The sequence below is a fragment of the Pan paniscus genome, chromosome 1 (genome assembly GCF_029289425.2).
Source record: "Pan paniscus chromosome 1, NHGRI_mPanPan1-v2.0_pri, whole genome shotgun sequence".
NCBI classification, from domain to species: domain Eukaryota; kingdom Metazoa; phylum Chordata; class Mammalia; order Primates; family Hominidae; genus Pan; species Pan paniscus.
Window position 1 is genome coordinate 226,354,585 of NC_073249.2, and position 12,562 is coordinate 226,367,146.

A 12,562-nucleotide genomic window follows, 5' to 3' on the forward strand; every position below is an offset into this window, starting at 1 on the left:
GGAGGGGAAGGCAGGTTCCGCCAGGTCCAGGCCAGGCCCCGGCCGCAGGAGGAGGTGCTACCAGATGGCAATGTTTCCTGAATAGGCCCCTCTCTTCTAAACCCTGACCCGACTCTCCTGCTGGCAGGCCTCTGGTACTGAGTGGCGAGGCCTGCCCAGCTCCCGCGTGGGGGCCGTGCCCACACCTTCCGGAACTCGGGGCTGTGGCCTCAGGCTGTGCTGTGCACATGCACTCCCATTCCCACTCCCGTGCTGGGCCTCCACGACCAGTGCAGTCAACGTGGCAGGAAGAAGGGCCAGGGGCTGGGGGAGCTGGGCAGGCAGGAAGGGCCCTTGAGGACCGTGGCACAGGCCTTGGGAGGTGAAAGGCAACTTCAGGCAGAGCCCAACAGTGGAAGGAGTGATGCAGTGAAGGGGCAGGTATGGGCAGAAGAGCCACGCAGAGGAGGCCCTGCCCTCCAGGGTCACTGCCCTTGTTGTAGGGGTGGGGGACACTGAGCAGCGCCCACATGTGGAACAGTTCTGAGCAAGGGGTGCGTGCCCCTCCTGCAGTAAGATGGACCCTGCCCCTTGCTGTGCTGACCACCTCCCTTAGCCTGACCACCAGACAGACGGTGTGCTGCTGGTCCCACGGAGAGCAGAGGGCACCAAGAGCCTAACAGGGCCCCTGGCCTGGTGGCAGAGGGATAAGGGTCTGGGGTCCCCCTGGAAGAAATGGCCCCCGGCCTGCCCCTGCACAGGGAGCAGCAGACATTGCAGGCTGAGGGAAGGGCGCTGGGCTCCCTGTGGCCCTCGGGAATGGAGGTCACATTCCCCAGGTGGGAAATGGCCCCCAAGGCCAAGTGCTTTGGGAAAGTGGTCTGCACCCAGCGCCTCAACAGCCCAGAGCCAGGGCCAGGCTCCAGCCCCCTGGGCCAGCCCCCAGACAGCGCCTGCAGCGCAGGTCCACAATCAAGTGTCCAAACACCAAGTTCGGGATGCCCAGCATCTTGGTGGCGTTACCCTACAGTCCACCTGGAGCCCGCCTGCGAGACTGGACCCGAGGGACCACACCCAAGGCACCCACGACTTTCCAGGCCAGCTCCCGAGGGTCCCCGGGCCGCGCCCAGACCAGCGGCAGAGCAGGCCGCGCTCGGCCGAGGTTAAGGCGCCGTGCCCGGGCTGAGGACGAGACCCACCGTCGCCTCACGAGTCTGGGCCAGGTGGAGCTGCGGGGTAGGGCTTGCGGCGGACAAGCCCTCTGAACACGTTGGGCGTGGCCCAGTGGGAGGGGGCGCTGAGCAGGGTATGGTGGGCGAGGCTTACGTTGGGCATGGGGCCAGTGGGCGGGGTTTGCATTGAGTGGAGGCCCAGCGAATGGGGGCGTCTCGTGGGCGAGGGCTCCTGTGGGCGGGGCCTGCGGCGAACGAGGCTTGCACTGGGCGGGGCCCAGTGGGCGGGGTTGATGCTGCGTGAGGCGTCCTGTGGGCGAGGCTTGCGACGAACGCGGTTTGCTCTGGGCGGTGCCCGGAGGGCGGGGTTTACCCTGCGTGGGGCGTCCAGTAGGCGTGTGCGCCTGTGGGCGGGGCCTGCGGCCAGCGGGGCCCGGTGGGCGGGGTTTACTCTGAGCGGGCGTTCTGTGGGCGTGTCATGTGGTGGGTGTGTCCTGTGGTGGGCGGGGCCCCATAAAGCCGCGCCGCCGGGCTTTGCTCCAACCTCCGCAGAGCATGGCCCGGGGTCCGCTGGCCGCCGGCGGACTCCGGCTGCTGCTGCCGCTCCTGCCGCTGCCGCAGGTGGGTCGGGCGGCGTTCTCTCTCGGTTCGGCCACCGCGGGGCGGGTCCGTGCTCGGACCACGCCCCTCCCGGGCTCACCCTTGTCCCCACAGGTGGCGCTGGGCTTCGCGGACGGCAGCTGCGACCCCTCGGACCAGTAAGTCGTGGGGGAGGGAGCCGGGGCCTGGCCCCGCCCTATGGGGAGGCACGGGCGGCGAGGTCGGCCGTCCCATGCCCCGCCTGCTCCAGGTGCCGCCGTCCCCACAGGTGCCCGCCCCAGGCCCGCTGGAGCAGCCTGTGGCACGTGGGGTAAGTGGAGGCCGCGGCGGAGCCGTGCGTCCGACGGTTCTGGGGCGGGGGTCACCGGGGCCAGGCCCGCCAGGCCCTTACCTCACCAGGCCGCCTCCGCTGTCGTCCAGTCCCGGCCGCTGGCGGGAACTGACCTCGAGCAAGCAGGACCTTCCCTCCCACCTCTCCCGCCTGGCCTCCGCGGGAGTCCCCTACGATCCCGCTCAGCAGTGGGGCAGTCGCTGAGGACAGCGAGTGCTGGGAGTGAGCCCAAGGCCACCCCTGGCCAGCCCGGGAGAGACAGCCAGGGCAGGCCCAGCAGCCCGAGGCCAGGCTCTGGCCACGGCGGTCTCCGACATGGAGAGACATTGTCTGCTTTTTATCCTGTTAACCTGTCTTCGGTGGTTGTGCCACGACATTCCCCAGGGTGCAGGTGCCCGGTGGCCGAGGGTCAGTCCAGTGGTAGAGCCTTGCTCTCCTAGGCTCATCCTGCTGGCGGTCCTCCTGCTTCTGCTGTGTGGTGTCACAGCTGGTTGTGTCCGGTTCTGCTGCCTCCGGAAGCAGGCACAGGCCCAGCCACATCTGCCACCAGCACGGCAGCCCTGCGACGTGGCAGTCATCCCTATGGACAGCGACAGCCCTGTACACAGCACTGTGACCTGTGAGTGCCTAGGGGCCCGCCAGTTGGGGGTGGAGATGGCGGGGGTAAATGCCAAGCCCGCCTCCACGAACCCACTCTGGTTCCCTGCAGCCTACAGCTCCGTGCAGTACCCACTGGGCATGCGGTTGCCCCTGCCCTTTGGGGAGCTGGACCTGGACTCCATGGCTCCTCCTGCCTACAGCCTGTACACCCCGGAGCCTCCACCCTCCTACGATGAAGCTGTCAAGATGGCCAAGCCCAGAGAGGAAGGACCAGCACTCTCCCAGAAACCCAGTCCTCTCCTTGGGGCCTCGGGCCTAGAGACCACTCCAGTGCCCCAGGAGTCGGGCCCCAATACTCAACTACCACCTTGTAGCCCTGGTGCCCCTTGAAGGAGGCAGGAGAACGGACCAGAGCTTGGAGAACGAACGCTTGGAGCCAAGGGCCCCAGCCCACCCCACCATCCCACACATTGCTGTGGCCCCAGCCTCGGTGCCATGTTACACCGGCCCCATGGCGTCACCCCCTAGGCAGGCTGCTGCTTTCAGCCTCAGCCCCTGGCCCAGCCCCAGCAGGCCCTCAGCCTGGAAGAGGGCTAAGCCTCGGGTGGGAGCTCAGGGCCACCTGTGACGTCTGCATCTTCTTGGAGAGAGAATAAAGTTTGTATTTAAGTGGTCTCTGCCTATGTGGGAAGGACTCTGGGACTCCAGGGCTCTGGGAGGAACCCTCGGGCAGCCAACCCCCAGTGCAAGCAGGCAGGGCGAGCATGTGGTCCCCGGCCTGTACCCAGTCCAGGTTTCAGGCTGGCATTCCTAGCCCTGAGCTGGGCAATGGGTGGTGTCAGGTGTCATGGCAGAAATGACTGGGGCTGTGTTTCTGTGGCTGGGCCAGGAAAACTCTTTTCCTTCTCCAGCCCCATGCCTTTGCCTGTTGCCCCCCAACCCAGGCTGGGACAGTGAGGCACACACAGGTCGGGCTGGAACATTTATTTTACACGGAGCCGGGGGAGTGGGGGCCAGGGGGCAGGGGCAGCAGCCTTCCCGGGCAGGCCTCCCCCGGCTGCGGCAGCTGCACCTACTGGATCAGCTTGAAGGACTCCCCCGTCATCATGGCCACAAACTCTGGGAACAGAGGGGCAGGTCAGCAGCTTGCCCCGGCCCAGCCAACGGCTCCCAGGGCTCCAGGCCACTCACCCTCATAGTCGATGGTCCCGTCCCCATCCTTGTCGGCCTCCTTCATCATCTGCTCCGCCTCCACCTCGTTGAGGGGCTCCCCTGCATTCATTAGCACGTACCTACGGGGCCTGGCGCTGAGCCACTCCATCGGCCCTGCCCGTGCCCGCCCACCACCCGCCCCCCACCCACCCCCCACCCGGGCCCTACTTGAGTGTGTTCCAGTCAATGTAGCCCTTGCCCTCTTTGTCGAAGACACGGAATGCCGCCCTCAGCTCGCTCTCCTGGTTCTGGGCCTTCTCATGGTAAACTCCCATTAGTGCCAGGAAACCATCGCAGTTGAAGAACCCTTTGTCTGCAAGGGGCACAGCTGGGGCTCCAGGGACGGGGCACAGCACTCCCCATGGGCTTTGCCTCTTCCCCCCATAGGCACTGAGACTTGACCCAGGGCCCCCCCGAGGCTGCCCACCCCACTCCAGCCATGAGCTCACTGTCTCTGTCCACGTCCTTGGCCATTGAGGCCAGCTCACTCTTGGTGGGGTTGATGCCCAGCAGGCTCATGAGCCGCTCCAGCTCGCCCGTCTTCACCTCCCCGTTGCCCTCTTCGTCGAACATCTCAAAGACTCCCTTGTACTCCTTGATCTGCTCAGCCGACAGGCGCTCTGTCTGCAGGGGACACCCGCACCGGCCTGACCAGGAGCCCCTTCTGCCCCTGTGTCCAGGGAAGGGTCAGAGGTACCCCCTGCACCCATTCCTCCATTGGCAGCCTTTCAAGGTGAGTGGTAAGAGAGGAGGCCCCCAGTGGAGAGCAGGCTTCCAGGACAAGGGGTCACATGCCAGGGGTTTGCAGGGCCAGCAGGGCTCTGCCAGGCAGCTAACAGGGGCAAGGGCCAGACAGGCAGGAGCCAGCGTGCGAGAGAACAGCAGCAGCTGCAGGGCCAGGCGGGCCAGGCCGCGGCCCTGGAGCCTGGCAATGGACACCGGGTGAGGCAGGTGAAGGAAGCCGAGAGCAGGGTGGGGAGGAGCCCAGCCCTGGCCCGGGAAAGGCTTCCAGCCCAGGATTGGGATACAGCCCAGGAAGCAGAACCCTGGGCTCCAGCCTGTGTGGCATTCCGGAGGGAGAGTCCAGCACCGGGCCACACCTGCCTGCCACCACTGCTGCTGCCCATCTGGGAGCCAGCTTCCAGAAAGGGCTGCTCCACCCTGGCCCCGGAACAAGGGCCGTGTTGGTGGCAGCAGGGCTTGGCCCCCTCTTCTACCTCAGCCCCTTCCTGTCCAGGCTCCCTGGCAGGTCATCGCACCTCCAGGTTCCAGCTCAACCTACCCAGCCAGCCCACCAGAGACTCCATCGTGCACAGAGAGCAGCCTTACCATGTCAGTGGTTGTCTGACAGGATTCTGCAGGGTGGTGGCACCAGGGCTGCTGTGGGCAGAGTGCTGGGGCAGTGGTGGCAGCTGAGTTTTAGCTGGGCCTGGCTGCCTGGGGTCCCCGGGGTCCAGATTCCAAGAGCCTTTTATGGGTGGGAAATGCTGCCGGCCCTATTTTGGGACAGGCTCTCGGCCTTATCCACAGGGCCCCTTCCCGGCCCGCTTTGGCCTGGGCTTCCCCTGACCCTGAAGATGGGCACCGACGGCTAAGTGCAGGGGCCAGGAAAGGGCTGAGACATGGCGGGACCCTCACACACGCTGTTCCCCGTGCTGTTCCCTCTTCACTGGACCAAGCTCCAAGTCTACCTTCCCAGAGGTGCGGCCCTCCAGCAGGTCTTCATGGGACCCTGGTCCCATGCTGTCATCACTTACCAGTGAGATTTCTTGTTGAAGACCCATCCTGGCCAGCTGGTGCTCAGTGGCTCAGAGCCTGGCCACCCTCCCATCCTGGTGGACTCAACATTGGCCCCGTGCCAGCATGTCACAAACTCTCACGACAGGTCGAATGAACAAATGCATGAGGCACCGCTTGACCACCTTGTACAGGAGGGGCTGAGGGTCCACCATTCAGGGAGGAGACAGCAGGACATGGGCTGGGGGTGAAGGGGGAAAGGGAGCAAAACAGGGCCCGGGGGCTGGGCTGCCCGCTGGAAGCCAGGCACAGTTGGGGGCTATTTTGGGGTTTCTCAGGGAAACCTGATCTCCCTTCCACTCAGAACAGGAAAGCTGGCTCCCGAGGGGGCCTGGTGCCCAGGCTGGTCAGTATCAACATGCCACCGTGGAGCACACGCCTGCACACGTGTGTTCCCTCCTCAGACCCGCACTGAGCCCTCCCTGTCTGGGTCTAATTACCCACCAGACTCCTAAAGCCAGGGTCCAGCTCCTCCCTGCCCCACCCAGGCAAGAGTGTGAGGATTGCAGTGGCAGGTCAGGGCCCTCAGGGTCACACTCACACCTGCCCCCCGACTGGCCCCTTGATGGCATGAAGAGTCTGAGCAGGTGGGGCACTCAGTGTCCCCCGCCAGCCCAACCCTCTGCCTGCCAGAAAACCTGCAGCTACAGGATGCCTCCCGCTGAAACCCAGGCCAGCTGCTGAGACTGCAAGATTGACGCTGACGAGGGCAGGCCAACAGCCCAGGGCACCTCCAGCCAAATGGGAGCCGGGGCTGGAGGGAAGCGGCCCTGGGTCTGGTGGGGCCAAGGTCTGGTGGGGCCAAGGGAGGCCCTGACCTTCATCCTGGCTGCTCCCTGGCCTCAGCTTTCCCCTGGGCTGGGGCAGGAAACAATTCACGCACTGAGCACCTTCCCCCAGGGGCACAGAATGGGGGGAGCCGCAGCACCCAGGCCAGGGCCCATCCTGGGTTCTGGCTCAGGGTCTCCAGGTACAGGCCAGCTGGGTACAGAGACACAGAGAACTGCACTGGCCTCGTGGCCCTGGACAAGTCCCCCCCCCAACAACTCTCACAGCCAGTGGACAGCAGGCTCTGCCTCCTCCGTTCCCAGGCTCCCAGCGTTTGACATTCCTGGGCCGCAGCCCTGAAGGTTCCAGACATCCTGATGGGCTTACGAGTGAAACTCAAAGCTGTGACCCCTGGAGCCCAGCTTAAAGCAGAGGGCACACCCCCCGCCCCGCCCGTAGGAAGGGGCAACATGGCCACAACCACCATCAACCCCTCTCCTCTCCATCTAGGCTTCTACCCATATCCAAGACCCAGTACAAGCAGCAGAACAGGTCCTCGCCCTCTAACCCTCTCTCCTCGTGCTGACCAGCCTCTGTGTGGCCTTTGGACATACCCCGTATCTCTAGGACCTGAGACTCATCCAATCTTTATTTTCCTTCTTGTGTCTCTTCTGATCACCGAAGGGCTATTCTCCATAAGAAAACAGAAAAAGAGGCTGGGCACGGTGGCTCACGCCTGTAATCCCAGCACGTTGGGAGGCTGAAGCGGGCAGATCACGAGGTCAGGAGATCGAGACCATCCTGGCTAACACAGTGAAACCCCGACTGTACTAAAAAAAAATACAAAAAAATTAGCCAGGCGTGGTGTTAGACGCCTGTAGTCCCAGCTTCTCCGGAGGCTGAGACAGGAGAATGGCGTGAACCCAGGAGGCAGACCTTGCAGTGAGGTGAGATTGCGCCACTGCACTCCAGCCTGGGCAACAGAGCGAGACTCCATCTCAAAGAAAAAAGAAAAGAAAAGAAAACAGAAAAAGAGAAAAACCCTGTAACAATTAGAATGCTGCCTCAGCCACGTTCAGGTGCAAGTGCAGTTGTGTTCATGGCCGTACCCAGTTATGCAGCAGATCTCTAGAACCTTTCACCTTGCAAAACGGACCCCCGCACCCATTAAACAGCATCTGCCCTCTTCCACCACCCCCCACCCCCCAGCCTATGGCAATCACTATTCTACTTTCTGTTTTTAAGAATTCGACTCCGGGGGCCGGGTGTGGTGGCTCACGCCTGTAATCCCAGCACTTTGGGAGGCCGAGGTGGGTGGATCACAAGGTCAGGAGTTCAAGACCAGCCTGGCCAAGATGGTTACACCCTGTTTCTACTAAAAAAATTAAAAAATAAAAAAATTAGCCAGGCGTGCTGGCAGGTGCCTGTAATCCCAGCTACTCAGGAGGCTGAGGCAGAGAATTGCTTGAACCTGGGAGGTGGAGGATGCAGTGAGCTGAGATTGCGCCACTGCACCCCAGCCCGGGTGACAGAGTGAGACTCCATCTCCAAAAAAAAAAAAAAAGAATTCGACTTTTTTTTTTTTTTTTTTGAGGCGGAGTCTCGCTCTATCTCCAGGCTGGAGTGCAGTGGCGCGATCTCAGCTCACTGCAACCTCTGCCTCCCAGGTCAAGCAATTCTCTTGCCTCAGCCTCCCCGAGTAGCTGGGACTACAGGCACCCGCCACCAAGTCCGGCTAATTTTTTATACTTTTACTAGAGACGGGGTTTCACCGTGTTAGCCAGGATCGTCTCGATCTCCTTACCTTGTCATCCGTCCACCTGGGCCTCACGAAGTGCTGAGATTACAGGCATGAGCCACCGCACTCAGCCTGGAATAGGCGTCTTTTTTAAGGCTGAGTAAAATGTTATTCTCGGGATGGACCACACTCGGTTTATCCACCATCTGCTGATGAACACTTAGGTGCTCCCACCTCTTGGCTGTTGGAACTGCTGCTGCAATGAATATGGGCGGGCATGAAGGTGTTTCATAGATGTGATTGGTATTTAAATCAGTAGGCCGGGCATGGTGGCTCATGCCTGTAATCCCAGCACTTTGGGGGACCGAGGCAGGGAGATCACAAGGTCAGGAGATCGAGACCATCCTGGCTAACATGGTGAAATGCCGTCTCTACTAAAAATAAAAATAAAAAAATTAGCTGGGCATGGTGGTGCACGCCTGTAGTCCCAGCTACTTGGGAGACTGAGGCAGGAGAATGGCGTGAACCCCAAGGAGGCAGAGCTTGCAGTGAGCTGAGATCGTGCCACTGCACTCCAGCCTGAGAGACAGAGCGAGACTCCACCTCAAAAAAAAAAAGGAAAAGTATTTAAATCAGTAGACTTTGGGTAAAGCACATGACCCTCCATAATGTAGGGGGGGCCGCATCCAGTTAGTTGAGGACCTTAAGAGAAAAGACTGAGGTCCCCCAAGGAAGAAGGAATTCTGCCTCCAGACGACTGCAACATCAGCTCTTCCCTGGAGGTTGCCTACAGTGCAATCACACGGGCCAATTCCTCAAAATGTCTCTCGTCTGTGTATATGACAGACGTATATATACAGACATACACGCATATACACATCCCCCTGCTTCTACCACAGAGGGTCACCGCAGACATCACCACTGCCACTGAGGGTCTCCAGTGAGAAGACACTGAGAGACCCCACCCCACTCCAGGGCAGCAGCCTCAGCTGCAAACCCACCCCACCTGAGCCACATGACACAAGGTGGTCATTGTGTCCACAGGCAGGACTCTGATGGTCCCTGCAGGTGGTCTAGGACCCCTTCTGTCTGGTTCTGCTTCCCCCTTCCTGTCACAGGGGCTGACCCCTAACAGGGAGCTCCTATCCCAAACTCCATCTCAGGGTCAGCTTCTGGGGAGCCCCAGCTGTGACATGATGGATGTTGGTGGTGGACCCCCCGCTGCCAAGCTGCAACCAGGCACCAGTGCGGGACGAAGACACACGCCCCTGCACAGTCACCTGTTACACTCACTGGTGGTGTGTTGGAAGGGCAGAGGGATGGACCAGGTAACTGCCACCAATCGAGGCTACAAATGGTAGGAGAGAAAGGGGCACTTGAAAGCCAGGGGTGAGCCCAAGTGTGAGCGTCGGGGGCCCTCTGTGGTTCAGGCAGCATCTCTGCTCTCCACTCTGCAGTGGGAGGGCAGCGATTCTGAGGCCCAAGTCCAGGACTTAAATCAGAGCCGGCAGGGCCCTGGTGGGGACATCCAGGTGGGTGTCCCCTGGAGTTTGATCCCCAGGTTGCTCTGAAGCTTCCGCGTCTGCAGGGTTGCTCACCACTCCATAGGAAGAGCTGACACTCCCACCCCCAATGCTGGAAGGACCCAAACCAGAGGCAACACTGGTTCCCCCGAGCCCCACCTGCCCTGGTAGCATGAGGTTGGCTCTGAGGGTGGAGCTGCAGCCGGAACCTTGCTGCGGTCGAGTGGAACCGGTGCTGCTGCGGCATCTACGGGGTCTGGACCCACAGGGCTCCCTTGGGCCTGGAGCACGGGCTCGGTAGGAAAAGGACTTCACGGCTCCCGGCTTCTCCTGCCGTTCCCTTCCTTGTGCAGCTTTTGCGTGAGGCCTCCTCAGCAGAGCCCAGGGCAAGCAACAGTGATGGGGCGAACACCGGAGCCATGGCCCCTTGCACACAGTGTCACCTGCTCAGCCCTGGGCTGGCCCCTTCCCACCCTCATCACCTCCAGCTGCCCCACGGTGGCTTCCTGGAATTCCCCCAAAAAAACTGTCCCTTTGAGTCCTCGTCTCAGTATCTGCTTACGGGAGCCCGGCCTGGACAGGGGTGAAAAAACAAAGTGAAGCCCGAACTCCAGACCCGCAGACCCCACAAGGACAAGGGGATGTGAGCCACAGGGCCCTGCACTCCCAGCACCGCACAGGAGATAGCTAGAGACAATGCCCTGGGCCTAAAACGCAACGTGAAACCTCTAAGGTGGCCACTAAAATGACTGAAACTGCTTGTGTAACCTCCACACCTGCGGAGGAAAAAATAATGACGAAAATGTAATAAATCGAACAGAACACAGGAGGGGAGAAAGAAGCATAAATAGAAAGCAGAAAGCCACATTATAAAAGTACATTCAGGGCCAGGCGTGGTGGCTGTCACATATAATCCCAGCACTGTGGGAGGCTGACGTGGGAAGATGGCTTGAGCCAGGAGTCTGAGACCAGCCTGGGCAACATAGTGAAACCCTGTCCCTACAAAAATACAAAAAAAAATCAGCCGGGAGTGGTCAGTGGTCCCAGCTGCTCAAGAGCCTGAGGTGAGAGGATCGCTTGAGCCAGGGAGGTTGAGGCTGCAGTGAACTGGGATTGTGCCACTGGACTCCGACCTGGGTGACAGAGCCAGACCCTGTCTCAAAAACAAACAACAATAAAACAAACAAAAACAAACAAACAAAACAGAGGAAAGAGCTCAAAGAGTTGAAAGTGGTTGTTTCTGAGAAAGGGCAGGCCGGCGGAGGGGCTGCAGGTTACCAGCCCTAAAAACCATGGATTATTTTGGGAAATGCAGGCTCGTCTTGGAACAAAGCCTTCCGGGACCAGCGCGCAGAGCTGCCAGCAGCCCCGGACCAGCAGCGAGGGCGGTGCCAGGGCTTCTCCCGCCATCCGCAGTCCTCAGCTGGGTTCCATAAAGCCGGGCTGTGCCTCAGCTTCCCTCTGCGAAGTGGGGGAGGAGGAGCGAAGCCCACCGCGCCCTGAGGTGGGGCCTAGCGCTGCACTAGAGGCTTCTCGCCCTTTTTTTTTTTTTTTTTTTTTCGAGACAGAGTCTTGCTCTGTCGCCCAGGCTGGAGTGCAATGGCGCGATCTCAGCTCACGGCAACCTCCGCCTCCCGAGTTCAAGCGATTCTCCTGCCTCAGCCTCCCGAGTAGCTGGGATTACAGGCGCCCGCCACCACGCCCGGCTAATTTTTGTACTTTCGGTAGAGACGGGGTTTCACCATGTTGGCCAGGCTGGTCTCCAACTCCTGACCTCAGGTGATCCGCCCGCCTCGGCCTCCCAAAGTGATGGGATTACAGGCGTGAGCCACCGCGCGCGGCCGTTTCTCGCTTCTTGCTTGACGTTCACGTGGCACAGCCTGTGGGAGCCTGTGCTCGCCACCGCCGTGCGTCCTAGCGGCGGCGGGGAAAAGCGGGGGAGCCCGGATCACCCGGCCCCGCCCCGTCACTTCCCCCCCACCACGGCCCGCCTTGGCGCCCGCCCCACCCTGTCTCGGCCCCGCCCCACCTGGAAGCTCCGCCCCGCGTCGGAAGCTCCGCCCCGCGTCGGAAGCTCCGCCCCGCGTCGGAAGCTCCGCCCCGCGTCGGAAGCTCCGCCCCGCGTCGGAAGCTCCGCCCCGCGTCGGAAGCTCCGCCCCGCGTCGGAAGCTCCGCCCCGCGTCGGAAGCTCCGCCCCGCGTCGGAAGCTCCGCCCCGCGTCGGAAGCTCCGCCCCGCGTCGGAAGCTCCGCCCCGCGTCGGAAGCTCCGCCCCGCGTCGGAAGCTCCGCCCCGCGTCGGAAGCTCCGCCCCGCGTCGGAAGCTCCGCCCCGCGTCGGAAGCTCCGCGCTTTCCCACCAGACGGCGCTCACAGGCCCCGCGGAGTCGGGGCGGTCCCGGGGCCTGGGCGTCTGGCGTCACCCCGCTTGGAGTGGGAGCTGGGCCGGCCGGGGTCGCCGTCCGAGGCCGGTCGTGGGGATTTCGAGCACTGCGAACACGGCGCCGTCCGCGCCGCCCTCCGTCCTCGGTCACACACGGCCCTGTGAGTTTCCCTTCCGGACTCCCACCGTCGCCGGGAACGAACGGAGGCGCCGGCTGCGGCCCCTCAGGGTGCCCCGACCGCGGCTCCCGAGAGGCCCCTCGCCAGCAGCCGCCCGCGCCGCGGAGGGCTCGGCCCGACTCCCTGCTCCACGTCGGGGCGCAGTGGCAGCCAGGTTCCGGGGCTCCTCCGTCCGCGTCCTCCTCAGCCTCGTTCGAATGTGACAGCAGCTGGGTCATGTTGTCCAAACGTACCTGGAGCCCCAGATCCTCCCTGCAGCGCGTGCCCCAGCGCGGCCGGTGGCC

The 12,562-nt window shown here is 62.3% G+C and overlaps 2 protein-coding genes across 6 annotated transcripts; one reads left to right on the top strand and one right to left on the bottom strand.

Moving 5' to 3' along the window:
• The first annotated feature begins 1,046 nt into the window (after window positions 1-1,046).
• On the top strand, window positions 1,047-3,357 carry TMEM52 (transmembrane protein 52). 5 transcript variants are annotated; one of them, XM_003807296.6, is made up of 5 exons: window positions 1,610-1,772; window positions 1,866-1,909; window positions 2,020-2,061; window positions 2,523-2,701; window positions 2,792-3,357. In XM_003807296.6, exons 1-5 carry the CDS (start codon window positions 1,707-1,709, stop codon window positions 3,070-3,072), a joined length of 612 nt encoding a protein of 203 aa, XP_003807344.1. In that variant the 5' UTR covers window positions 1,610-1,706; the 3' UTR covers window positions 3,073-3,357. The 5 variants fall into 5 exon arrangements, with proteins under 5 accessions (XP_034809299.1, XP_034809293.1, XP_034809302.1 ...); XM_034953402.3 differs by having other exon boundaries at window positions 1,063-1,772; window positions 1,866-2,061; XM_034953411.3 differs by having other exon boundaries at window positions 1,604-1,909.
• Window positions 3,358-3,653: 296 nt separating this feature from the next.
• On the bottom strand, window positions 3,654-7,911 carry CALML6 (calmodulin like 6). The gene is made up of 5 exons (XM_063602461.1): window positions 5,224-7,911; window positions 4,344-4,518; window positions 4,063-4,207; window positions 3,874-3,974; window positions 3,654-3,801 (listed from the first exon to the last, which is right to left on the bottom strand). The coding sequence occupies exons 1-5, from the start codon at window positions 5,224-5,226 to the stop codon at window positions 3,755-3,757; spliced, it is 471 nt and encodes a 156-aa protein (XP_063458531.1). The 5' UTR covers window positions 5,227-7,911; the 3' UTR covers window positions 3,654-3,754.
• Between the last annotated feature and the right edge of the window lie 4,651 nt (window positions 7,912-12,562).